At 43.0% G+C, this 25,990-nt stretch overlaps 1 protein-coding gene across 1 annotated transcript; it reads right to left on the bottom strand.

The window, feature by feature from the left end:
- Nucleotides 1-1,333: 1,333 nt before the first annotated feature.
- Nucleotides 1,334-24,899, bottom strand: LOC118938064 (zinc finger CCHC domain-containing protein 3-like). Its single transcript, XM_036939728.1, has 3 exons — nt 24,101-24,899; nt 19,573-22,557; nt 1,334-1,345 (listed from the first exon to the last, which is right to left on the bottom strand). The coding sequence occupies exons 2-3, from the start codon at nt 20,503-20,505 to the stop codon at nt 1,334-1,336; spliced, it is 945 nt and encodes a 314-aa protein (XP_036795623.1). The 5' UTR covers nt 20,506-22,557; nt 24,101-24,899.
- Between the last annotated feature and the right edge of the window lie 1,091 nt (nt 24,900-25,990).

Raw genomic sequence — 25,990 nt, 5'->3', positions numbered from 1 at the left:
GCAAGACAATGCTAGACCTCATGTGGCTGGAGTGTGTCAGCAGTTGCTGCAAGAGGAAGGCATTGATGCTATGGACTGGCCCGCCCATTCCCCAGACCTGAATCCAATTGAGCACATCTGGGACATCATGTCTCGCTCCATCCACAGACTGCCCAGGAGTTGGCGGATGCTTTAGTCCAGGTCTGGGAGGAGATCCCTCAGGAGACCATCCGCCACCTCATCAGGAGCATGCCCAGGCGTTGTAGGGAGGTCATACAGGCACGTGGAGGCAACACACACTACTGAGCCTAATTTTGACTTGTTTTAAGGACATTACATCAAAGTTGGATCAGCCTGTAGTGTGGTTTTCCACATTAATTTTGAGTGTGACTCCAAATCCAGACCTCCATGGGTTGATAAATTTGATTTCCATTGATCATTTTTGTGTGATTTTGTTGTCAGCACATTCAACTATGTAAAGAAAAAAGTATTTAATAAGAATATTTCATTCACTGAGATCTAGGATGTGTTATTTTAGTGTTCCCTTTATTTTTATGAGCAGTGTACTACATCCATAACTAGTGGTTTCCTCATTACCAGATATACTACATCCATAACTAGTGGTTACCTCATTACCAGATATACTACATCCATAACTAGTGGTTTCCTCATGACCAGATATACTACATCCATAACTAGTGGTTTCCTCATTACCAGATATACTATATCCATAACTAGTGGTTTCCTCATTACCAGATATACTACATCCATAACTAGTGGTTTCCTCATGACCAGATATACTACATCCATAACTAGTGGTTACCTCATTACCAAATATACTACATCCATAACTAGTGGTTTCCTCATGACCAGATATACTACATCCATAACTAGTGGTTTCCTCATTACCAGATATACTACATCCATAACTAGTGGTTTCCTTATTACCAGATATACTACATCCATAACTAGTGGTTTCCTCATTACCAGATATACTACATCCATAACTAGTGGTTACCTCATTACCAGATATACTACATCCATAACTAGTGGTTTCCTCATGACCAGATATACTACATCCATAACTAGTGGTTTCCTCATTACCAGATATACTATATCCATAACTAGTGGTTTCCTCATTACCAGATATACTACATCCATAACTAGTGGTTTCCTCATGACCAGATATACTACATCCATAACTAGTGGTTACCTCATTACCAAATATACTACATCCATAACTAGTGGTCACTGTGGGAAGAGTTTTACTACATCTAGCAATCTAACTATACACCAGAGAACACACACAGGAGAGAAATCTTATAGCTGTAATAAATGTGTGAAGAGTTTCTCTTCATCTAGCTCTCTAACGATACACCAGAGAACAAACACAAGAGAGAAATCTTATAGTTGTAGTCAATGTGGGAAGAGTTTTTGTGCAACTTGGTTTCTGATTGTCTCAAGGTTGGCAGTCAAAAAGTTTTGTGTTTTGCGTTTAGCCAGTGCGTTACCATGGATCTTATTTTGACTGCATGTTTTTCAGTATTGGAGATGAGTTTTGTTTGGGCTCATTCCAAGGGGACGAGAGTTCTAGAAGCTAGTGAGTTTTAGGAAGACGAGAGTTCTAGAAACTAGTGGGGGGAAAATATAGTTTAGCACGTCTAGCTCGTTAGCATGTATGACGCACTGTTTGGTGTCACCTCGTTAGTCAGTATGTGTTACACCTGTGCTGGCTTTTCCATCTCGTTAGTGTGAAGGTGTTTCACCTGAGCTGGTCCAGGTTCGATTTAAGAGTGTCTGGCCCAGTGCTCCAGTTGTCTTGATAGATGTGGAGAGTCAACAACATTAGTTGCGCTATCGTTTTGTTTTGTGTCCTGTTTTTAAGTTTGTTGTGGGGTTTTCCTCTTCTTGGGCAGATTTAGTGGGTCTCATGGTGGATGTCTTTTAGGTCCCAGTTGTGGACACTGAGAGCGAAATTGCAAGAGTATATTATAATACTTTTATTGCATTAAATGGTTGTTTTATGCAACAGAATAGAGGGTTCTTATAACTATTGTGTCTGTGTTCTACTGAGGATGGGCCTCTGGGAGATAACACTGACAGGAGATTTACAATGTCTTTTGGGTGATGAAACCTAAAGAGACCACATTCCAGAGCATGAGTTAATGTTTCTGTTCTATATGGTACCAGGGAGAGATTACCCCAGGGCCAGACCCTGGTCTCTACACAAAGTACTGTTTTTACAGCAGATACTGTCTGCTGAGAATTGTATGTATCTTTCATACATCTTATCCTTGTGACCCGTTATATACATCTGTTGTTCGTCATGTAGGTTGAAAGGAGAGTATCTTGGCTATAAAAGACCTTTGTACTTTTGTCCTGTGGGTCGACCAGCCATCATTATCGTAGAGACTCAATTGATTCACTTTATATGTGCACGTTGTATTGACCTGCTCCCTTATTAAGCGAATAAAGATTTAGGCATAACTCTGACTTGTGTGATATGTTTCTCTCCTCATTTGATATTAAAGAAGTTAACCACCACATTTGGCGATGGGGATGTTATTCTTCACTTGCTGACCGCTCCCGACGACCTGGGTAAATGGTACACGAGGGATTCCTCTAACTTGGAATCTCAGGGAGACCACACTTAAAGAACGGAGCAGATGGACCCACCTTTGATCTGAGAGGCAGCGAGCCGAGTGGATACCACACCTCGGAAGTATATATTTTTTAAATTAAGAGGTGAGAGCAAACTCGTTCCTGATAAATGGTGCTCAAACTTGGGATCTCAGGGAAAACATCCGGAATCTGTGCGAACTGTTTACCGGTTATGACCATTTATGATTTAGTATGAGCTAGTAAGGTGCACCTGTAATTGTTTTAAACCTGAACCCCATTTTAGAAGTATTGTAATATGTAAATGTATGAGTTGCATTATCCTAGGATCTAACCATGACATAGAAATGTGAAAATATTTCTGCAGGTTAAAATATTGTTGAAAAACAATGAATTGATTAGGTATGTTTGAAAATAGCATTGTGTGACTGAGATATGAGAGTTGCGTGACTGAGATATGAGAGTTGCGTGACTGAGATACAGTGCCTTGCGAAAGTATTCGCCCCCCCCCCTTGAACTTTGCGACCTTTTGCCACATTTCAGGCTTCAAACATAAAGATATAAAACTGTATTTTTTGTGAAGAATCAACAACAAGTGGGACACAATCATGAAGTGGAACGACATTTATTGGATATTTCAAACTTTTTTAACAAATCAAAAACTGAAAAATTGGGCGTGCAAAATTATTCAGCCCCTTTACTTTCAGTGCAGCAAACTCTCTCCAGAAGTTCAGTGAGGATCTCTGAATGATCCAATTTTGACCTAAATGACTAATGATGATAAATACAATCCACCTGTATGTAATCAAGTCTCCGTATAAATGCACCTGCACTGTGATAGTCTCAGAGGTCCGTTAAAAGCGCAGAGAGCATCATGAAGAACAAGGAACACACCAGGCAGGTCCGAGATACTGTTGTGAAGAAGTTTAATGCCGGATTTGGATACAAAAATATTTCCCAAGCTTTAAACATCCCAAGGAGCACTGTGCAAGCGATAATATTGAAATGGAAGGAGTATCAGACCACTGCAAATCTACCAAGACCTGGCCGTCCCTCTAAACTTTCAGCTCATACAAGGAGAAGACTGAACAGAGATGCAGCCAAGAGGCCCATGATCACTCTGGATGAACTGCAGAGATCTACAGCTGAGGTGGGAGACTCTGTCCATAGGACAACAATCAGTCGTATATTGCACAAATCTGGCCTTTATGGAAGAGTGGCAAGAAGAAAGCCATTTCTTAAAGATATCCATAAAAAGTGTTGTTTAAAGTTTGCCACAAGCCACCTGGGAGACACACCAAACATGTGGAAGAAGGTGCTCTGGTCAGATGAAACCAAAATTGAACTTTTTGGCAACAATGCAAAACGTTATGTTTGGTGTAAAAGCAACACAGCTCATCACCCTGAACACACCATCCCCACTGTCAAACATGGTGGTGGCAGCATCATGGTTTGGGCCTGCTTTTCTTCAGCAGGGACAGGGAAGATGGTTAAAATTGATGGGAAGATGGATGGAGCCAAATACAGGACCATTCTGGAAGAAAACCTGATGGAGTCTGCAAAAGACCTGAGACTGGGACGGAGATTTGTCTTCCAACAAGACAATGATCCAAAACATAAAGCAAAATCTACAATGGAATGGTTCAAAAATAAACATATCCAGGTGTTAGAATGGCCAAGTCAAAGTCCAGACCTGAATCCAATCGAGAATCTGTGGAAAGAACTGAAAACTGCTGTTCACAAATGCTCTCCATCCAACCTCACTGAGCTCGAGCTGTTTTGAAAGGAAGAATGGGAAAAAATTTCAGTCTCTCGATGTGCAAAACTGATAGAGACATACCCCAAGCGACTTACAGCTGTAATCACAGCAGAAGGTGGCGCTACAAATAATTAACTTAAGGGGGCTGAATAATTTTGCACGCCCAATTTTTCAGTTTTTGATTTGTTAAAAAAGTTTGAAATATCCAATAAATGTCCTTCCACTTCATGATTGTGTCCCACTTGTTGTTGATTCTTCACAAAAAAATACAGTTTTATATCTTTATGTTTGAAGCCTGAAATGTGGCAAAAGGTCGCAAAGTTCAAGGGGGCCGAATACTTTCGCAAGGCACTGTATGAGAGTTGCGTGACTGAGATATGAGAGTTGCGTGACTGAGATATGAGAGTTGCGTGACTGAGACATGAGAGTTGCGTGACTGAGATATGAGAGTTGTGTGACTGAGATATGAGAGTTGTGTGACTGAGATGAGAGTTGTGTGACTGTGGTATGAGAGTTGTGTGACTGAATCTTAATCTGAAGTTTGGATAGTAACATCATAAAATATCGCATGGTGGTTTTGAGAGCAGGATGATATTTTAGAAAGCAACGGAAGGTCTATAGTTCCTGGGAGGCTTGATTTTTGCCGTGGTCTCTGGGAGGTTAGAGACGATCTGGTCATTGACGATCTGGTCATTGTCCGGGAAATAAACGTTTATTTTTTGTTCTGCTGGGAGTATGTTTGGAGAGTTGCTTTGTAGCTGTGGAGAGTCCTTAAAAAAGCAAATAGATTGTTTGCCGTGAGTACCTGAGAATTTCTTACGTTTTATATGGATTTGTGAATAGATGAAAATATGATGAATTGTACGTGTTTTATGATTACTAGAGATTTGATAAAGTAATACTGGGAATATAATTAGACACAATTTAAACAACCCATCTGTTGACGAACGTAGGTTTTGAGTTGGTTTAAGCATTATTAAACAGTCTACAAAGTCTGGGCAGTTGTCTCAGAAACTGATGGGAGTGTGTCCACTTTAGGGGAAATTACCCTAAGGATGAAACTATAAAACGCTTATTGTATTTTCCCCACCCGGGTACTAAATTTGAAATAAACCTGCCCTTAAGGCCTGGGTGGGGGGTCTTCCCAGTATGACAGGAGTTGCTAGATGTATTGAATAAACCTTTTTCCATAAAGTTAGAGTGAACCAAGGTGGCTGACTAGCTGCTGATGTTGAAGAAGCGTCCCGTCCACTAGATTATACGTCACAGTGGCAGAATAACCTGAAAGACGCATATCGCCATCTGCTGACTGGAGTTGGTATTGTAGCTGAGAAATACTTTCAGACAAAAAGCTAAAAAAGCGACTGCCCCTAAAAACCAACGACTCCCTTTGAAAACGGGCGATGTGGCATCAGAAACATGTATCATCGTGTAAAAATGTACTACAAAGTGTAGCAAAATATAATAACTTTGGTCATACCCACTCAGCACGTGATGTCAATGGACGTCGAATTATGGGCGATATCAGGTCTGTCTGTTGTGGCCGCTACTTCACCCTAAAATAGTCATCCTAAATTGGCATGTGTATAACTCTACATAAATGTCTCTCAGACAAGGTGACTTTGACCAATATACACTCTAAAAAGTAAAGGTTCCTGGAGTATCCTTTAGGGTTTCTTCAAATGTAAACTGTGGGGGAACCCCTAAAAGTTATTAAAATAACCTTTTGTAGGATCCCCTATAAGTTCTTTGAAGAACCCCTTATCATGGTTCCTCAAAGAACCTTTTGGGGTTAATTTTTTTAACTCCCTGTCCTCCCTCCCTCCATTATTAAAAAAATATATTTCAATAATAATAATAACAATATTGATTTAAATAATTCATTGTTTATTTAGTGGCACCACAAATGTGAATTAATATTTACAAAACAATTTACAAAATTGCAACATTTCTGCAGACATGTCAGACCATAATAATTAATACATTTACTTTGTATGGTGCTTTCCATGACATTTAAAAAATATATAATTAATGATGTACAATAAAAACAACATACATTAAAAATTAATCATAGGTAAATATTGTAGACTTGATGCTAAATACAGATTTTTTTTAGCGTTTTTAGTGTGTATATCATATCCACTTAGTTATGTTAGGAAGTTTGCCATCTTTATGACCGGCCCTGGTAACTTCACCCCAACTTCACCCCAACTTCTCTTATCCCCAGAACACAGTAACTTAACAACATGTGTTTTTCTGACATTTTTGAGAAATTTAAGGGAAAATAAAAAATACAGCCCTAGCAGAGCCCCAAGTCCCATGGAGACGTCCTCGAGGACGTGGATGTTCTCCCCATCAAAGGCCAGTGGGATTTCACTCTCATGGTGAAATGGATTTCCGCTGATGTGCAGTAAAGGAGTGAAGAGCGGTGAAATCTGTGTCAACAAAAGTAAGAAAAGATTAATACACATACAATTAACAAATAACATAAATGTTCAGCTGTAGTTTTATATAAGCATGCACACCTATGTTTATGAAGAAACAGATGATTGGTGCATAGGCATACCTTGTCACGGACATAAAGGCCACTCGGGTCCTCATTGAAGAGGTTGGGCAAGAGCAGAATCGCTGCTGTGGTCTCCAGTCCTAGTAAAGTAAAGCAATGATCTTACTACACTTGCTAATTTTATTACAAAATACACTAGAGAAAGGGAAGGAATAAGAGCAAACACCTCTTCTGTATTGTCCTTCAGGGACTGTCAAAATAGTAGGACGATGTCCTCACCCCTGCCTCGCCTCTCTACCTCTGATAGTCCTTGAATTATCTTTTTGTCTATATCCATTCCATGGACTTGATTTATTTCTAAATAGATCTGAAAAGATCATTTGCACCCATTTGTATGCTAATAGATGTCAGTTTGTTTTGACTGCTATGTAGGTTAAATGTACACTTTGAATGCAGCTCTCCTACAACATATATTTTTATTTATTTTTTTCAATTGAAAGTTTTATTAAGTTCTTGTTTTTCAATCAACCAACAAAACACATTCCACATTCACAGATGTGACAGGCTTAAAAAAATGCATTTTAAAAATTGCACAGAATCTGGCAATCTCTCTATAGCTCCAAAATACATGCATATAGGTTCCACTTTCAGAGGTACATCTTTTACAGTTGGGAGACATATCTGTTTTCATTCTATGGAGTCTCAAAGGAGTATAATATAATTTGTACAAAAATGTGTAATTAGATTCTTTCATTTTTACATTGGTAGAGGAGCAGTATACCCTGTCGCAAACCTCCGCCCATAACTCATCACTGACAGTCAGACCAAGGTCATTTTCCCAGATTATTTTCAAAGGAGTAAAGGAGGAGCCTCCTTTCTCAGAAAGGAGTCTATAGATGTAAGATATTTTGCCTTTAATGGATTGTGCTGTGACAAGAAGGGTTTCAACTTCATTCAACTGAGTTCTAAACCTCCTCTTGGAGGTAAATGTGGAAATGACGTCTAATTTGAAGATATTTTTTTTTTTAAATGGATCTTGGCACATCAAATTCACTTCAGGGCTCTTGAAAGGATTTCAGTGTAGTGGTTTTCTGATGAAATAGGTCTAAAAAGGTCCTGATTCCTAGAGTATGCCAAAGATTAAAGTTGGCATCCCTCAGGGCTTTTGGCAAGTCTGGGTTGCCTACTATAGGCGAGTGAGAACATATTTGGGAGGAAATGCCCAGGTATTTCTTACAGTCCCTCCACGCTAGTAGGGTGCTGTAAATCACAAAGGTTTTGGCTATGTTGCCCACTTCACTAAAGTTATTAATGAATATAATTGAGCTTAAGGGCAATGAACCACAGGATTGGGCTTCTATCTGAATCCACGTTGACTCTTGTCTGTTTGTGATCCATGTTAGCATGTTGCGGATTTGGGCAGACCAGTAGTACAATTGAAGGGAGGGAAGGGCAAGATCACCCTTAGATTCAGGTTTCGATAGAGTGGATAACTTGATCCTAGGTTTTTTATTGCCCCATATAAATTTGGTGATGCTTTGGTTAGTTGTTTTGAAGAAGGAAACTGGGAGATAGCATGGGAGCATCTGAAATAAGTAGTTCAGTCTAGGGAGGACGTTCATACGGATGACATTAATTATTCCTACTAAGCTAATTGGGAGGGAGATCCAGGTTTGGAGATCGTTCTTGATTCGATCCAGGAGTGGAAGATAATTTTCCTTAAAAAGGCTATTCAGATCTGGTGTTATGAAGATCCCGAGGTATTGAAACCCCTGTGTTTTCCATTGGAAAGGACATAGTGTCTTCATAGAGCTGGTGAGTGTAATATTGAGAGGGCAGACAGTGGATTTGTTAAAATTGATCTTATAACCTGAAAATTTGCCATACTGAGCAATTGTGTCTAAAATGAGAGGGAGGGATTTCTCAGGGTTGGATATGTAGAGCAAGACATCATCCGCGTAAAGCGAAATCTTGTGCTGCAGGCCGCCTGCAGAAACACCCATAATACTTGGATTGCTCCTTATCAGCTCTGCCAGAGGCTCCGCCCCCAACAAGTAGAGCAGGGGGGACAGCGAGCACCCTTATCTTGTGCCCCGTTCCAGAGGGAATCTGTCAGAGTTCAGTCCATTAGTAGTCACCATGGCATTTGGATGAGAGTTTGATCCACCTGATTGATCCACCTGATTGAATTTGATCCATTTAATAAAATTTGGGCCCATATTGAACTTTTCTAAGACTGAAAACAGAAAGCTCCACTCCATCCTGTCAAACGCCTTCTCAGCCTCCAGTGAAGCCAGCAGGACAGGGGTCTTCTGTGCGTTTACTTGATCAATAATATCAAAAAGACGGCGAATGTTCTCAGAGTATCTGTCTCTAATAAATCCAGTTTGGTCCACTTTTATTATTTTGGGAAGAAGAGTGTTTAGTCTTTTGGCGAGCAATTTGGTAATTATTTTATAGTCAAAATCCAACAAGCTTATGGGCCGGAAGGACGAGCAGGATAGGGGGTCCTTGTCCTTTTTTAGCAACACTAATGCGGGCTGTGTGCATTGAGTCTGGGAGAACTCAGTTTTTGCAAAAAATCCTCCAGCATTGGCATGAAGATAGGGCGGAGCTGGGGCCAAAAAGCTTTGTAGAACTCTCTGGGGAATCCATCTGGGCCTGGGGACTTATTAGGTGGCATGGAGGTAATTGCCTCCAGGATCTCCTCAGGAGTGAAGGGGGAGTTGAGATCTTCTTGGTCGGTCTCTGATAGTTTAGGTAGCGAGATTCCCTTTAGGAAAGAGTGGAGTTCTGCTTCCGTGTGTTCTCTCTCAGAGGTGTATAGTTTGCAGTAAAAATCATGAAAAGTTAAATTGATATTTTTGGGGTTGTATGTGACCTCGTCCTCTGCTGTTCAGATAGCCATGATTGTATGCTCTGACTGCTCCTTTTTTAATTGGTAAGCAAGCAATCTACTGGGCCTATTGCTATACTCATGGTATTTCTGTTTAGTAGTCCAAATTCAATTTGGCTTTGGCTGCTTTAAGATGACTCCAGGAGGTGCTGTCTGGGGATTGTTTATGTATTCTTTCACAGCATTCCAGCTCCCTCTCAAGATCTAGCCTGTGTGCTTCCATTGCTTTTTTCTTAGAGGAAGCATATGCGATTAGATGACCTCTTAGTGTGGCTTTAGCAGCGTCCCACATTGTGGCCGGAGAAACAGGAGAATCTTTGTTGTCTTGTGTGTAGTTGTCTATCCATGTAGTTACCAATGTATGGAACGCTTCGTTTGATAGCATGGAGGTGTTGAATTTCCAGCTCTTTGATCTCGGGATGTTTTTGCAGAGGTCAAAGCGGAGGTGGTCAAAGCGGAGGTGGACAAAGGCGTGATCTGAAAGTGCTATGGGTCCGATTGTACATGTGGCTGAATTTATGAAACTCTTTGGGATAAAAATGTAATCTATACGGGAGTAGGTGTTAGTATGTAGTATGTGTAGTCCATAGATGAGCTATTAGTCTCTCTCCAGATATCTATCAGTCCCATCTCTTTAGTAAGACAGTTCAACATCTTTGCAGATCTAGGATTTGTGGTGGGGACTTGAGATGATTTGTCTAGGGTTGGGTTAAGGGTACAATTAAAATCTCCAGCCACCATGCCAAAGGAGACACAATGCTCATTGAACAGGGTTATAATTTTTGACATGAAGGCAGGAGTATCTGTGTTAGGGGCGTATATGTTTAATATAGTAATTGGTTGACCATATAGTGACCCAGTTATCAAAATAAATCTCCCCTCCGGATCAGATATGTTTTTGTCAATTATGAATGGAACATTTTTATGTATAAGTATGGCTGTGCCTCTACTGTTTGATTTGAAAGATGAGAAATACACCTGTCCCACCCAAGCTCTGCGGAGTTTGGCATGTTCAGCATCACAGATGTGTGTATCTTCTAATAGCGTGATGTCTTCTTTTTCCTTTTTTAGAGCACATAGTATCTTTTTCCGCTTTATTGCATGCCCTAGACCATGGCAGTTCCATGTCAATAGATTTAAGGTACTAGTCATCGTCATCGAACAGTAATCGAACTTTAGTGCAAGTCATCGCTGGGTAAAAATGGATAGTAATTACAGCTGCGTTCACATAAAAGGAAAATAAATGGTGTACATAAAATAATAATCTCTGAACACCCCAGCCGAGTTCCCAAACAACTCGACACATCCCGTTGGATCTATTACCACCCCCCCCCCCCCCCCCCCCCCCGCTCAGTCTCAATTCTGTGTTCCGAATAAAACAAAAACCGGGAACAGTTAGCAACGCACAACGTCTCCCTCTCCCCACCAAAGAAATGCCTCATCCTCTCCACCCCGCATTGAGTAAATGACACAGTTGCCCTTGTCCAGACCACAGTAAAAGAGGGGAGAAAAATAAAATCAATAGCCCAGCCTACATATACCTCCCCCAAGGGACATAGGGAACCCCAAGTAATAATGTCAACAAAAAAACAGGGAAATAAAAGTAGGCTGAAACATTAGTAGGCCTAGGTTACGCTATACAGCCCATCCCTCTCAGTTAAAGGAAAATAAATATAAATTGGACGGCTATAATGACATTTAGGGGGTGGGTCTCTGGATATCGGTTATATGTTGTCTTACCTCCTTTAGTAATGGCATTAATCGCATTTAGTCATTGGTCTGTTTCTCATTTACCAGGATTGTCTTTCAAAAAACGTTTTGCCTCTTCGGGAGTTTTGAAGTATCGCAAGGCTCTTTGGTGAAGAATCCTGAGCTCGTTTGGGTATTTGAATCCCCTGAAGATGCCTCGGTCAATTGAGTATTTCTTCACTTCGTCAAACTCTCGACGTATTCCAGCTGACAGGTCCTGGTGTAAATCGAGTTTGGCGTTTCCCACTGTGATGGTGTTGTTTTTCGCCGCCTGTAGGACTCGTTCCTTGTCGGTGAATCTCAGGAAACGTATGGTGATTGGGCGCGGTGGTTGTCTGGCTGCTGGTGGGGGCCTCAGTGCTCGGTGAGCTCTCTCGAGTTCTATGGGCCGGTCGGTGGACAGGTGGAGCCACTCGGGAAGTTTGTCTTGCAGGTAGCGGATCAGTGGCATGTTTCCCTCTTCTTTTTCGCCCAGATTGAATAGAACACAATTAATCCTTCGCCCCCTGTTTTCCAGGTCCTCTGTTTTCTCTTCCAGATGCTCAATTTTCTTTTTAGCATATGCTATTGTTTCCATGGCATCTGTCAATAAGTTTTCCATGGATAGGATTCGCCCCTCTGCCTCGTCCAGGCGCCCCGCGTTTATGATTATCTTGTTGTTGATGTCAGGCAAAGCGTTTTCCATGATTGTCACCTTCCCACCTATCGCACTGAGCTGACAGTTAATGGCATCCAATTTAGTGTTTAGTTCTGTACGTTGGGATTTCAACTCAGAAAGGATGTCTTCGACAGAGTGCGAGGTTGGCATTCGTTGTGCCTCGGGGGGGAGCGGGTTCTCTTGCTCCTGGCTAATGGCGCTAGTTTTTTCTGAAGCTAGCTTCTTCTTGGAGGCTTTTTCCGTCGCTAATACTCGAGTCCGGGTAAAAATGTCACCTGTTTGTCGCCTTTTGTAGCCGCCATTACTTTTTCTTACTAAAGCTAAATGAGTTTGAACTTGGAGTGGAGGTAAGATTAGGAATTGGAAACTACTTGTGCGGAGCTCTTAGTTCATGCGGCCATCTCGTTCAAGGGTCACGTGATCTCCCCCCCCCAATCCCCCCCCCCAAAATGGGATAGTATTGTACACGTAACATTATGCCCCCTTGTGAGTTAATAGTATTGCATGCAGCAGCAGGCTATTTAAAGACGAAGACCTCCATTGACGATTCAGTTCGTTGTAACATCTCGTCTGGATAGGTCATCGACCTTAGTTAGTTAGCGTTAGCTAGTTCATTCTCACAAAAGTGAGAACTGCTCTAGATTGGAAACATACATTAATGAGTGTAAAGCCATGTTGGCTTTATGGAAACGGTGAACTGACGTTGAACTGGTCAGTCAGCTGCTGCTGCTCCAATACAGTATGAGGTGAGACGGTGAACTGATGTTGAACAGGGCAGTCAGCTGCTGCTGCTCCAATACAGTATGAGGTGAGACGGTGAACTGACATTGAACTGGGCAGTCAGCTGCTGCTGCTCCAATACAGTATGAGGTGAGACGGTGAACTGACGTTGAACTGGTCAGTCAGCTGCTGCTGCTCCAATACAGTATGAACACACAACACTATGTGTGGAGAACAAAAGTTACAGCACACCAACATCAAAACCTCATCCCAACTGTAAAGTATGGTGGAGGGAGCATCATGGTTTGGGGCTGCTTTGCTGCCTCAGGGCCAGGACAGCTTGCTATCAGCGATGGAAAAATGAATTCCCAAGTAAATCAAGACATTTTGCAGGAGAATGTTAGTCTGTCTGTCCGCCAGTTGAAGCTCAACAGAAGTTGGGTGATGCAACAGGACAACGACTCAAAACACAGAAGTAAATCAACAACAGTATGTATATAGTCTGTCATTGTTGGAATTGAAAAAGCCTACTGCACATTGTGGTGGAAATTCTAACCAATCAGGAGAGACTTTGTAATTTCTTCAAACAATCAACCTTTATTTGATAAGAATTGCAATAATGTAGCTGGTCAGCCCTACACTCTGAGGTGGAAGGCCGAGAGCTCGATGACACAAGGAGTTCAGAAGCCTTATATATTCAAACTATCTTGTGCATATAGAAAACACATGATCTTGGTATGTGTACATGGGTGGAGAACGAGACACAGACTAACTGTGAATTGGTCGTCTCGTTCTGTAGCAACAGCTTGTTATTCTAGTCTTCTAGTGAGGTGTCAGAACAACAGGAAATCACTCTAGACACAGTTCCTCTGAAGTCAATCAACGGTTCTCTGAATTGGGCCAAGTGCCTTTGGCCTGTCTGTCCAGAGGGTGTGTGGTTGCACACCCACACAAATATACACACAAATATCTCGACCTTAAAGAGATCCTTGAACACATTAGATGTCATAAACTTAAAGTGGTTATCATAGATTTTTCCTTCACAACATTGATAAATCAGATCCAGACTGAACTGTGTGATGTAGTAGGGAGTTGTAGTTTCCAACAGGCCAATCAATATTCCTCATAGTTTAGCGCATAAAATGTAATTCACTACAATGACCATAATTCATTGCCTTGTCTGTTTCTTTTACACGTGTTATGTAAAAGAGACAGACGAATGCACGATGGTCAATGCTATCTGGGATCCTTGGGAAATCCCTATCCTAAACCCTACCTTAACCCCTACCTTAACCCTTTTAAATGTCAACTTCAATGGGCTAGGGACGTCCCAAGGATGTATCTCTACCTGAAAATACATTATCTAAGTAATTGATAGTTGGTATAAAGCCTTATTTATTGTAATGAACTACTAAAATAGTGATTTTGTCAGAGGGAATAAACAGCAGCGCTACACGTTATTCACTGACAGATCCATTCATCCTTCCATCCCTCCTCAGCCTTCCTCTCCTCTGAAGACCCAGTGAGGGTGGAGCTCAGTCAGAGAGCTGTTGAGGGACTGGTTAGGAAGAACACTTCTTCAGCCAGAGAGGTGAGAGGTCACACAAATATTTATGCCCCCTTAGCGGTTCATCACATCAGCAAAAGGGAATATGTTCCATCATCAATGTTTATTTACATTAGTCCAAATTGTCCACTGATATTGTTGTAATTTCTTACCCCTTTTGGCTGTATGCAAGTTAATTTCATCTCAGGCACACACATTTGTTCTTTGAAATTATGAAGGTCATTTATATTAAATGTACTTTTCTCCACTCATTCACCCCATCCTGGTAGAACCAAACCTAATCCAGCTTGGAGTGATCAGATGACAGAAGTCACATTTAGGTGCCAGGTGTAACTGAGGCCATAGATCCATATCCATTACTTTGAGTGTTTTATATAATATGACTAAATGTGTTTCTGTGTTGCAGGGGCAGTCAAGAAATGGAACAGCAAAGGAACATGACATAATCAGAGCTGTGGGAAACCACCTCAAGTCCCTGGTAGAGCCGGGGGTGGTGTTTACTACTCCACCTCGCCTTCAGCAGGCTGGAAAAGTGGGATTGATACTGTTGTTCATACTAAGATGGACCAAGAGTCTGTTGATCAGTCAGTCATTGCAAAAAAAATTATCCCAATATGTTCAAATCAAACTGAAATGAAAATAAACATATTTAGTACAAAAACAATAACTTAAAGACTAATGAGCATCTAAGGAAATGTCATTGATTAAAATGTTAAAATATCCAACCCAAAATATTAGCTTGTTTTTTAGGAGTGGCTCTGAAAGACATTATGGGGGTGTGCACTGGAAGTTGACTAGTAACAACAACTGGGACCTAAAAGACACCCACCACGAGACCCACTAAATCTGCCCAAGAAGAGGCAAACAAAAGAAAAACACACACCAAACTTAAAGACAGGACGCAAACCAAAAAGGTGGTTAAAATAATTTATTACAATCAATACCATTCATACTATTACAAAATCATAATTCTCATTCATTCTTAATTAATTCTATTTACAAAAACATCAAACAAAAACAAACCTCAGGGGAGCATCGTCCCTCCCCGTCATACCTAACCAATCCCTAACCCTTTCCCTATGTCCCCTTCCCTAATCTATCCCCTTACCAAACTCACTCTAACACTCCCAGCCCTAAACCCCCTTTCCACCTCTCCCGTGCCGCATGCTTCCCCCACTTCCTCTCCTCCCTCTTCATCTTCCCCCTCAAATCACCTTCCACCCTTCTCACTATCCCTTCCACCCCCCAATCTCTCCCTGTCTTGACTAAATTCTGCCTGGCTTCCCACAGTCCCTTTTTAAAGAGACTCATGAGAAGCCACAGCAGAAACCTGTCCCTATCCGTTCCCTTTGCTCTCCCTACGCCTCTCTCTAGCCTAGCCCATGTCAAAACAAAATCACTCCTAACCACACCTAGCATTACCCGTGCCCTAGCCCAGACTAGTCCGGCAAAGGCACAGTCCCAGAAGGCATGGCGCACAGTCTCCTCCCTGCCACAAGAGGATCTTGGACAGGTGGGGGATTGCACCAAACTATACCGGTACAAGATGGCACGTACCGGCAAGCACTTATGGAGGCCCAACCAAATCAGGTCCTTGAGCCTATTGTCCAGGCCCCGCGCCTGCACTCCCTCCCAGACCACTGACGAGATGCCCGCTACAGGCGCAGGACTCCCTGCCTGCCTGACCTCCTCGTACAGGTGCCTGTGGTCTAAACCTACTCGGGCAACTTCAACCTCGGGGTGCGCACGCAGCCGCATGGCCAAAATGCCACGGCAGCTGTTCCGCCCGAGGACCCGCGTTAGACCACACCATTACGCTTCTCGCCTTATACGAGAAGAACACCCGCAGGAGGTAACCGGACGGGTGTATAACCGGACGAGCAAGCTCCGTCAACAAGAAAGAAACAAAAATGGCGTCCAGCTTGAGGGGGAAATGTGGTACCCCCCTACCTCCTTCCCCGATGGGACAGATCATGCGTGCCCTGGCGACCCACTCGCACCTGCCACTCCACATAAACTGAAACACAAGCCTCACTAGAGGCCTCCTCAGACAAGCCGGCAATGGGTAGATGTATGCCACGTACAAAAGAGAGGGCAACACATCCACCTTTAGGACCGGAACTTTGCCCATAAAAGACAAATACCTAGCCTTCCACATTGCTAGCTTCCTCTGTACCACTGCGATACGCATGTTCCAGTTTAGCGTCGCTGAGCCGGAGGTCTCAAAATGAACCCCGAGAATCCTCAGGGCCCCTTCACAGAGAGATAACCCCCCAGGCACATCCGTTCTACCGCGCCATATTCCGAAAAACTTGACGGAAGACTTTGCATGGTTCAGAACTGCTCCCGACGCTCGGGTGAAATCCCCAAAGATGGCAAGGGACCTTGTCAGGCACGAGTCCTTGCACAACAGCAAGGAAGTGTCGTCGGCGTACTGCGTCATCTTAACACGCAGCCCACTGCTTCCAGGGATCAACAAGCCTTCCACCCCTGTGTCTGCCCTAATGGCAGCCCCCAGAGGCTCCATGTACAGAACGAAGAGGAGAGCCGAGAGTGGGCATCCCTGCCTGACCCCAGACGAGAGGTCAAAAACGTCACCTAAGTGACTATTTACACTAACTCGACACCCCGCTCCGACATATAAAGTACGGATCCATCCTATAAACTTCTCCCCAAATCCTAATCTACCTAACACCCTGAATAGAAAATATCTATTCACGCGATCAAAAGCTTTCGCCTGATCTAGCGCTGCTACCATTAAAGGCAGCCCTCTATCTTCAACCCAAGCGATGGAATCCCTGATCAACTGTAGGTTCCATCTTATAGAGCGGCCCTCTACCCCGCACGTCTGATCCTCGTGGACGACGTAGGGAAGGGCTGTGCGCAACCGGTCTGCTAAAACCTTTGCAAGAATCTTGTAATCTACGCACAGCATGGTCAATGGCCGCCAGTTGCCAAGGTCAGTTGCTTCCCCCTTCTTATAAAGAAGTGACAGCACACCAACAGCCATTGATCCCCCCGGGACCCCCGTCTCAAGGATGGCCTTCAAGACTTCGAGAACCACTGGTCCAAGTATACCCCAAAACTTGAGGTAAAACTCAGCCGGCAGCCCATCCATCCCAGGCACCTTCCCTTTTCCCATCCTCCTAAGAGCGCTCTCAACCTCTTCTAGTGAGATCTGGGCCTCCATCACGTCTCTAATGTCCTCTGGCAACCGCCGGGACAAGTGTTCTAAAAACACGTTTCCCTGCTCTACATCTATTTCCCTTTCCTTAAATAAACCTTGGAAATGATCAGTTGTCACCCTGACCATTTCCTCTGGTTTACTTACTATACTACCATTTTCTTCCCTAACTCTCTTCATTACCTTCCTACTCTGTCTGGCCCTAACCGACTTAAAGAACATAGCGGAACAAGTCTCATTATGTTCTAGAAAGCCACTATGCGCACGCTCCAGGAAAGCTCGAGCCTTCTGCTCCTGCAGCTCCCTGAGCTGCGCCTTTAGGGCTGCGAATCTCTCCCAGTCAATCGACCCGCCGAGGTTGCCTGCCTCGTACTCGAGTTCAATTAACCTTTGGATACGATCCACCTCCCTCCTTTCCTCCCTGTTTTTCCTTCTACAATATCCTATTATAAAAGCCCTTATCCTCCCCTTGACTAAATCCCACCACTCTAACACCCCCTCGCACATGGACCGGAGGCCGTCAAGCCTCCGAAAGAAACAAAAAAATGCGTCAACGAAAGCCTGCTCCTCCAGTATATCCCGATCTAACTTCCAGTACCCCCTACCGAAGAGGCAGACTGGCGACCCCACCTGCAGGAACACCCCGTCGTGATCCGTGAAGAAAACAGGCAACAGTCGCCCAGACAACTGACCCAAAGACCTGGATACAAAAATGTAGTCGAGCCTCCGCGCAACCCCCCTGGAGTTGCGCCATGTAGGACCGACCATTGCCGGAGTAGTGTGCAGGCAACCATCAACCAGACCATGGCAAGCCATTAGCCCAGAGATGGCACCTGCACTGCTATCACCGCCTAACCCTAAATCTATATTAAAGTCTCCTCCTATCACCAAGTGCCTGTTTGTAACACACAGGGGCGCCAGACAGTCCACCATCTCCCTCCTGTCTGCCGCCACCTGTGGCCCATACACCCCAATTAACCTATATCTAGCTTCTCTAAACTTAACATCTATCCCCAAAACTCTACCCTGCATTATTACAAAAGTGTTCTCTATTTTAACCTCTCTATGCCCACACAAAATCCCTACTCCTGTTGAGTGCACCCCTCCTATGCCCCAAAAAGATTCCCCCTTATCCCACTCCCTCTTAAATCTACACACATCCCCACCATCCCTCAGGTGAGCCTCCTGTAAAAAACAGAAATCAAACCCCACACCCTCTAAATAACAAAAAACCGCCCTCCTTTTAACATTATCCCTTAACCCCCTAACATTTAGACAAAAAAAAAAAACAGAACTATTCATTTAATTATTTACAACAAATAAAAACCCCAAAACCCAAAGAAAAACCAGGAGACTCACCCGATGCTCCCCTGGTCCATCTCCACCGGCGGGGACGTCCTCTCCTCTCCTGACGCCCCCCTATCCTCCATCCCAACCCATGATCCAGGCAGTGTGTTGGGTCCTCCCTCCCCACCCACCATCCCCCCCTCCCTGTTTGCCTCGGGGCTGCATATAGGGGACCCCATCTCCCCAAACAGGAGTTGGGATCCCTCTAGCAAACAACCCACCGACCCCTCACTGGAGTCATCCACTAAAATGCAAGGGGCTGAGGCAAACCGGGAGGACAAATTACCCTCCCCTCCCCCCCCCCCCGCCACTCTCTTAACCCCACCCTCCCCCTCCACACCCCCCTCCCTCTCACTTCCTGCCAAGCTCCCCCTCTTTATCCCTTTCTTCTTTGGTGAAGGAGGTAGCGGGGAGACACAACGTCCCATCCCCACTAACCCCTCCACCAAATCCCTCATTTCGACCTCGAGGAAGCCTGGCAGGCTGTCCCCCCACTCCTTCCCCCCCATCTCCCCCCCCCTCCCCTCCCACTCCTCCCTCCTTCTCCGTCACTGTCCCCCTTCCCTCTTCCACTCCTTCTCGTCCCACTGTCCCCTTCTCTGCTCCTCCACGTTCTTCCACCTTCTTTTTAATCTCTCCTTCTTTTTCCTTCTTTCCATCTTCTCTCCTCTTTCTTTTCGCCTCTTCGTCCTTCTCCGTCCTTTCCCCTGTGCCATCCGTACAATCCGCATGCGTCCTCTCTTTCCTCCCCCCATCCCCCGCTCCCCCCCCAGCTGCAGACGCGTATGACCTGTGACGAGCCGGGCAATCACGCCACAGGTGTGCTCTTGAGCCACACCCGTGGCAAGCCTTGGGCTCGTCACATTCCTTGGCCTCGTGCTCTTCCGACCCACAAAATCGACACCTCTTGGCACTGCACAAGGCCAGGATATGGCCGTAGGCCATACAACGCCTGCAGAACGGGGGCTGACGGGCATAGTAGAGTGTTCCCCTGTCAGCCCCCAGGGAGAACATCGCCGGAGGATGGAGGTAGCCATCCACACTCTTCGGGGACTCCCTGAGTAACGCCTGGAACCCTCTTCTCCCGTTCCAGAAACCCAGGAAGTCCCTGAGGTACCTCGCTGAGGAGACATTGTCCATGTACCTCCCCAGAAAGGCCCTCACCTCTTCATCTTTCACGTGCGGATTGTACATGGTTACGGTGACCACCCTGAAGTTGTTCTTCGCCAGGCTGGTCACCGCATAATGGCACAGGGGTCCCGTTTTCTCAGCTTCCTTTGCCATCTTCATTACTTCGTCGTGTTTTTCTTCTTTGTGAAACGTCACATCGAAAGCCTTCTCATTCGGGTTCCCTTGAAGGCAGAGCACTTCCTTCACCTCTATCCTGAGGCATCCCATCAAAATAGTCCTTCCAAATGTCTCTCTACTCCACGGCTCCATCTCATTTTCAGTCCAGGCAAATCGTAAGGTATTTGCCATACCAATCCCCGGAACCGATCTTGTTTGCTTGTATTGATTCATTTAAAAAAATAAGCTCTCTTCAGAAAGAAGCTTCAACTTGGAATGAAAACATATTTTAATCAAAAAGGTGGAGCAACTAAAGGTGTTGACTCTCCACATCTATCAACACAACTGGAGCATTGGGCCAGACACTCTTAAATAGAACCTGGACCAGCTCAGGTGAAACACCTTCCCACTAACAAGATGGACAAGCCAGCACAGGTGTAACACATACTGACTAACTAGGTGACACCAATCAGTGCGTCCTACATACTAACGAGCTATACGCGCTAACGAGCTATACGTGCTAAAGTCCAACCTCAAAACATAAATGGAAAAACCAGACTGTAACACCTTAAAAGAATGCGCACCACCAACAGAAAACAACTTCCATTTCACAATATAATCAACTAAAATGCTTCACCTTCAACAATATAAACATGGTGTCTACTGGCTATCAACAATTAAAAACAAGAAAAAAAACATGTATTTTTTCCCTTCCTAAAACCCACTAGCTTCTAGAACTCTCATCTTCCTAAAACTCACTAGCTTCTAGAACTCTCGTCCCCTTGGAACGAGCCCAAACACAACTCATCTCGAATACAGAAATTCCAAATAATTTGTGTTCCATGGAACACACAGGCTAAACACAAATCTTTTTGACTGCCCAACCTTGAGACAATCAGAAACCAAGTTGTCCTCTCCATGGACACAAGCACCAAAAACACTGTTGTTTTGACAAGTAGCAATAACTCACTGATATTGATTAGGGGGGAGATTAGGTTGTATTTGCTGTTGAAACTAACATTTAAAAATGGGAGATATCTTTTAGATCACTGGTTAGAAGACAACCTGCAGAAGACAGTCAGCTACATTTTGGAGTGATGCATTTATATGTAGGGGTCGCTAAACAAAGAACACAACACTTATTTGTCATAACTCATCGATATCGTGTTAAAATCAATTGTGCAAGATGAGGGAGATGAGGTTGCACATATAGATGAAACTAACAGCTCAAAAACCACACGTAATCTGGGAATAATGTGTACATCACTGGTTAGAGGACAATTTGTATAAAACAGATCTCTACATTTAGAAGTGTTGCATTTTGATTCAAGTGGGTCACCAACATGGTAAGTGCAACACAGCTCTTTTTGTGTTTGTCACTTTTTGTTAAATCACATAAATAGTACTCTTTCAATTCAGAGCCTGGATTTTTTCTGAGGCTAATATCCATATCATGTTGAAATCAAAAGATAAGGGGGCAAACGTTTAGGCTTCTACATTGTGACATTATTAAAATACTCTTACTACAAAGTCTTAACATTCAACATTGACATTAATTCATTGATATCATGAAACAACTCTTTCATGTATTTTCTGATGTTTGATCAGACAGAGTATCTCTTGTCACATTGATTACAGCTATAAGATGTCTCTCCTGTGTGTGCTCTCTGGTGTGCAGTCAGATGGCCAGCTGTAAAAATAACTCTTCCCACATTGATCACAGATATAATATTTATCTCCTGTGTGTGTTCTCTGGTGTACTGTCAGATTGCCAGATTGAACAAAACTTTTCCCACATTAAGTACAGCTATAAGGTTTCTCTCCTGTGTGTGTCCTCTGGTGTGACATCAGGCTGCTAAGGTTAATAAAACTCTTCCCACATTCATTACAGCTATACGGTTTCTCTCCTGAGTGTGTTCTCTTGTGTGATATCAGGCTGCTTAGCCGAGTAAAACTCTTCCCACATTGACCACAGCTACAGATATAAGATAACATTCCTGTGTGTGTTCTCTGGTGTGATGTCAGGCTGGTTTAATGAGAAAAACTATTCCCTCATTGAGTACAGCTATAAGGTTTCTCTACTGTGTGGATTCTCTGATGAATTATAATGCTTGCTGAGGAGGTGAATCTCTTCCCACCATCAGAGCAGCAGCGAGGTTTCTTCCCTGTGGATCTCTGCGGGTGTTTCTTATTAAGATGTTCTGATGTGGAGAGATTCTTCTCTGCCTTGTCAGCATCATGATGTTGTTGAGGCTCCCCAGAGGACCCACGGTAGTCCTGACTCTCCTGTGTGAACAACAAAGTCAGACAGATAGTTAAAGGCTGACAACAGCGGAAATCCACTGTAAAAAGTGATGCCAACAGCGCAGTCATGATGTTGTACAACAATTGACGTCTGTAATGAATGTAATGATTATTTGACATTTGTCTTAAAATGAGCAAGAACAGTAATTTTGTCTTGTTTTCACATTAGTATTAACATCTAAGCTTGTAGAATTGAAATAAGTTATTCATGTTGTTGAAACTGTAAGCGGTGTGCCAGACGACTTTTGGTCTCCAATATAGGTCTCTTTCTGTGTTTAATAAAATTGCGGCACGAGGGCGATGCAAACGCAAACAATCTGGTTGTAGAAACCCCTCCCTGCTAATGAGGAAACCACTAGTTATGGATGTAGTATATCTGGTAATGAGGAAACAACTAGTTATGGATGTAGTATATCTGCTAATGAGGAAACCACTAGTTATGGATGTAGTATATCTGCTAATGAGGAAACCACTAGTTATGGATGTAGTATATCTGGTAATGAGGAAACCAATAGTTCTGGATGTAGGTTGTATCTCTCTAGGACATGCCAGTAGGTTACAGTAGGTTTTATCTCTAGGTCATGCCAGTAGGTTACAGTAGGTTGTAACTATTTAGGTAATGCCAGTAGGCTACAATAGGTTGTATCTCTCTAGGACATGCCAGTAGGCTACAGTAGGTTGTATCTCTCTAGGTCATGCCAGTAGGCTACAATAGGTTGTATCTCTCTAGGTCATGCCAGTAGGTTACAGTAGGTTGTATACAAGGGGTTGTATAGGTCATGCCAGTAGGTTACATCTCTCTAGGTCATGCCAGTAGGATACAGTAGGTTGTATCCAAGTGGAAACAATTATCAACCCAATGTGGAAAGTGTCGAATTTGGTCAACAACCAAATGAATGGCTTATTTGCTACGTGAGGTTTACTTGATCTAACATAAGTTTCGTAAAGCTTAAGTTATGACATACCACAACTTTGATAAAAAAAACACTATAGGAGTTGTCTCCAGATCGCTACGCATATTCATGCTAGTAGCTTAGCATCTCTCTCCGTTGAATACAGGCGATTGATGTCAACAACCCTCATAGAATATAAACAATAGATTACAATAATTTGTATCCACCAATCCAAAGACAGGATAGGCGGGAGAAAGACAACCCACAGTGCCGCTTTGTGGACAACGACTCCCCTTGTTAGGGCGAAAAGACATCTTGTCAGTATATCTATAATCTTTGATGTAGCCAACCCAACTCTCACATGTCACTATTGGGGGGCTCGGTGTGTAGTAAAACATCACTACATTAAAATCACTACTTGCCGTGCCCCCCAGTCTGCAGATAGACCTTTCTCAAATATATATGTTAAGTCACTTTTTGGAAACGGAACCGAGAAAACAAGAGGTAGCTTGCTCTCTACGTCGTCTGATTCTAGACATATCAGTCATCATCCCAGGGCCCTCCGTTGAAGAGGTATTGACGAGCCAACTCCGAATATCGAAACTAAAAAACGAATTTAAGGCGGTACTCACTGGTGTTAATCAGATCTCCTATCTCCACCTCTTCATCTTTCAATGTGACAGTAATCTCCCCTTCCTTCTTCACTCCAAAAACTGCATCCTCCTCTTCTTTTACTGTAACATCCTCCTCCTCTTCCACTGAAACGTCTTTCTCTTCTTCTTTCACTGTAATAGCCTCACCTTATACTTCTTGTTTTACTGTGACATCCTCTTCTTTCTCCTCCTCTTTCACGACAATGTTCAGCCCCTGAGCTTCTTTCTCCGTCCATCCTCCTCTTCTTTAACAGGAGGAGAGTAGTTTAGGGAGCTCATGGTCGGGGATGTTAGCTAGCTATCATTAGCGACTAGGCTAGTGCTAACTTAACCAGCCAGCTACTATAGCTGACTAATAAAAAACTACGTAATATCAAATAGGTTAACAAGTAGATACGACAGAAGTGTGTACACCGAAAGCATATAAATACATCGAAAGCATATAAATATCTTGAATCTTTCGGCTATGTTGGCTAGCAAGCTACCGAGGTGGTTGACGAGCTGTTTCTGAAGAACCGTCCACTAGATTATACGTCACGCTGGCAGCGTCGCCTATTATATTGAGACATACAAAAGACAGGAATGTGTTGATTGATTATTGAGAATAAAAAATGTTTACTACAGCACATTTAAAGCAGTTTAATTAAGTCAAACTAAATCTAAATAAGTAGCTAGCTACTGTAGGTCCATGCTGCTCCTACATGGTGAAACAATACATCATGTAGATGTATATCATGAACAGACTAGGTCTATACTGCTCCTACATGGTGAAACAATACATCATACACTACCATTCAAAAGTTTGGGGTCACTTAAAAATGTCCTTGTTTTTTTAAGAAAATCAAATTTTTTCATTTATTTACATGTTTTTGCTTTGTCATTATGGGGTATTGTGATGTCATTATGGGGCAATGTGATGTCAATATTGGGTATTGTGTAGATTGATGAGGGTAAAAAATTGTTGAATCCATTTTAGGATAAGGCTGTAACGTAACAAAATGTGGAAAAAGTGAAGGGGTCTGAAAACTTCCGAATGCACTGAATATATAGGGGCAGTACTTAGTGACATCACTTCATGAAACAGGAGGTACAAATATATAACATAGATTCACAATATCAAGTAAACTCCAGCCCAGCCACAATCCTAGAGGTTCACTGATGATCAACCTCCTCCTTCACATCTGACTCCTGATGATCAACCTCCTCCTTCACATCTGACTCCTGATGATCAACCTCCTCCTTCACATCTGACTCCTGATGATCAACCTCCTCCTTCACATCTGACTCCTGATGATCAACCTCCTCCTTCACATCTGGCTCCAGTCATCAATTCAGAGCATCTTCTTTTTGGGGGGAATCCCGATGGATGACCTCATCCAATAGGACGTCATCACCAAATCAAATCAAATGTATATATATAGCCCTTCGTACATCAGCTGATATCTCAAAGTGCTGTACAGAAACCCAGCCTAAAAAGATGTAGTTAATGGCGATGGAGGTGTGTTCTAGTGGGTCTGGGCAGGTGTGATGTAGTTAATGTTTCCATGATGTTGTTTGTATGTGTATATTTTGTATTGTTTATAAAATATAAAATCAAATATTAAAACATTTCCAATGCAAAGTAACACCTCACAGTTCTATTTTTGGAATTATTACATTAAACCAATCAGAATTTAGAAGAATGCCAAAGTCAGGTGTGATGTAAAATGGAGGACCAGCCTATTCCCTACGATGTCAACAACATAAATAACTTCAAATGTAGAACTTCATATTAAACCAATCGTTTCCACTCATGACTTGAGTAATTAAAGTAAACCACAGTTTTGTAAATACATAAGGCCATCTAACCAAATATCAAAAAATGTTAGC

The sequence above is a fragment of the Oncorhynchus mykiss genome, chromosome 13 (assembly GCF_013265735.2).
Source record: "Oncorhynchus mykiss isolate Arlee chromosome 13, USDA_OmykA_1.1, whole genome shotgun sequence".
Lineage (NCBI taxonomy): Eukaryota > Metazoa > Chordata > Actinopteri > Salmoniformes > Salmonidae > Oncorhynchus > Oncorhynchus mykiss.
The sequence above is the reverse complement of the archived record's forward strand: the minus strand, read 5'-3'. Positions and strand labels throughout refer to the sequence as shown.

Coding starts and splice junctions, on each gene's coding strand:
- LOC118938064 (XM_036939728.1), bottom strand. CDS start 20,505: ATGAATCAATACAAGCAAACAAGATCGGTTCCGGGGATTGGTATGGCA.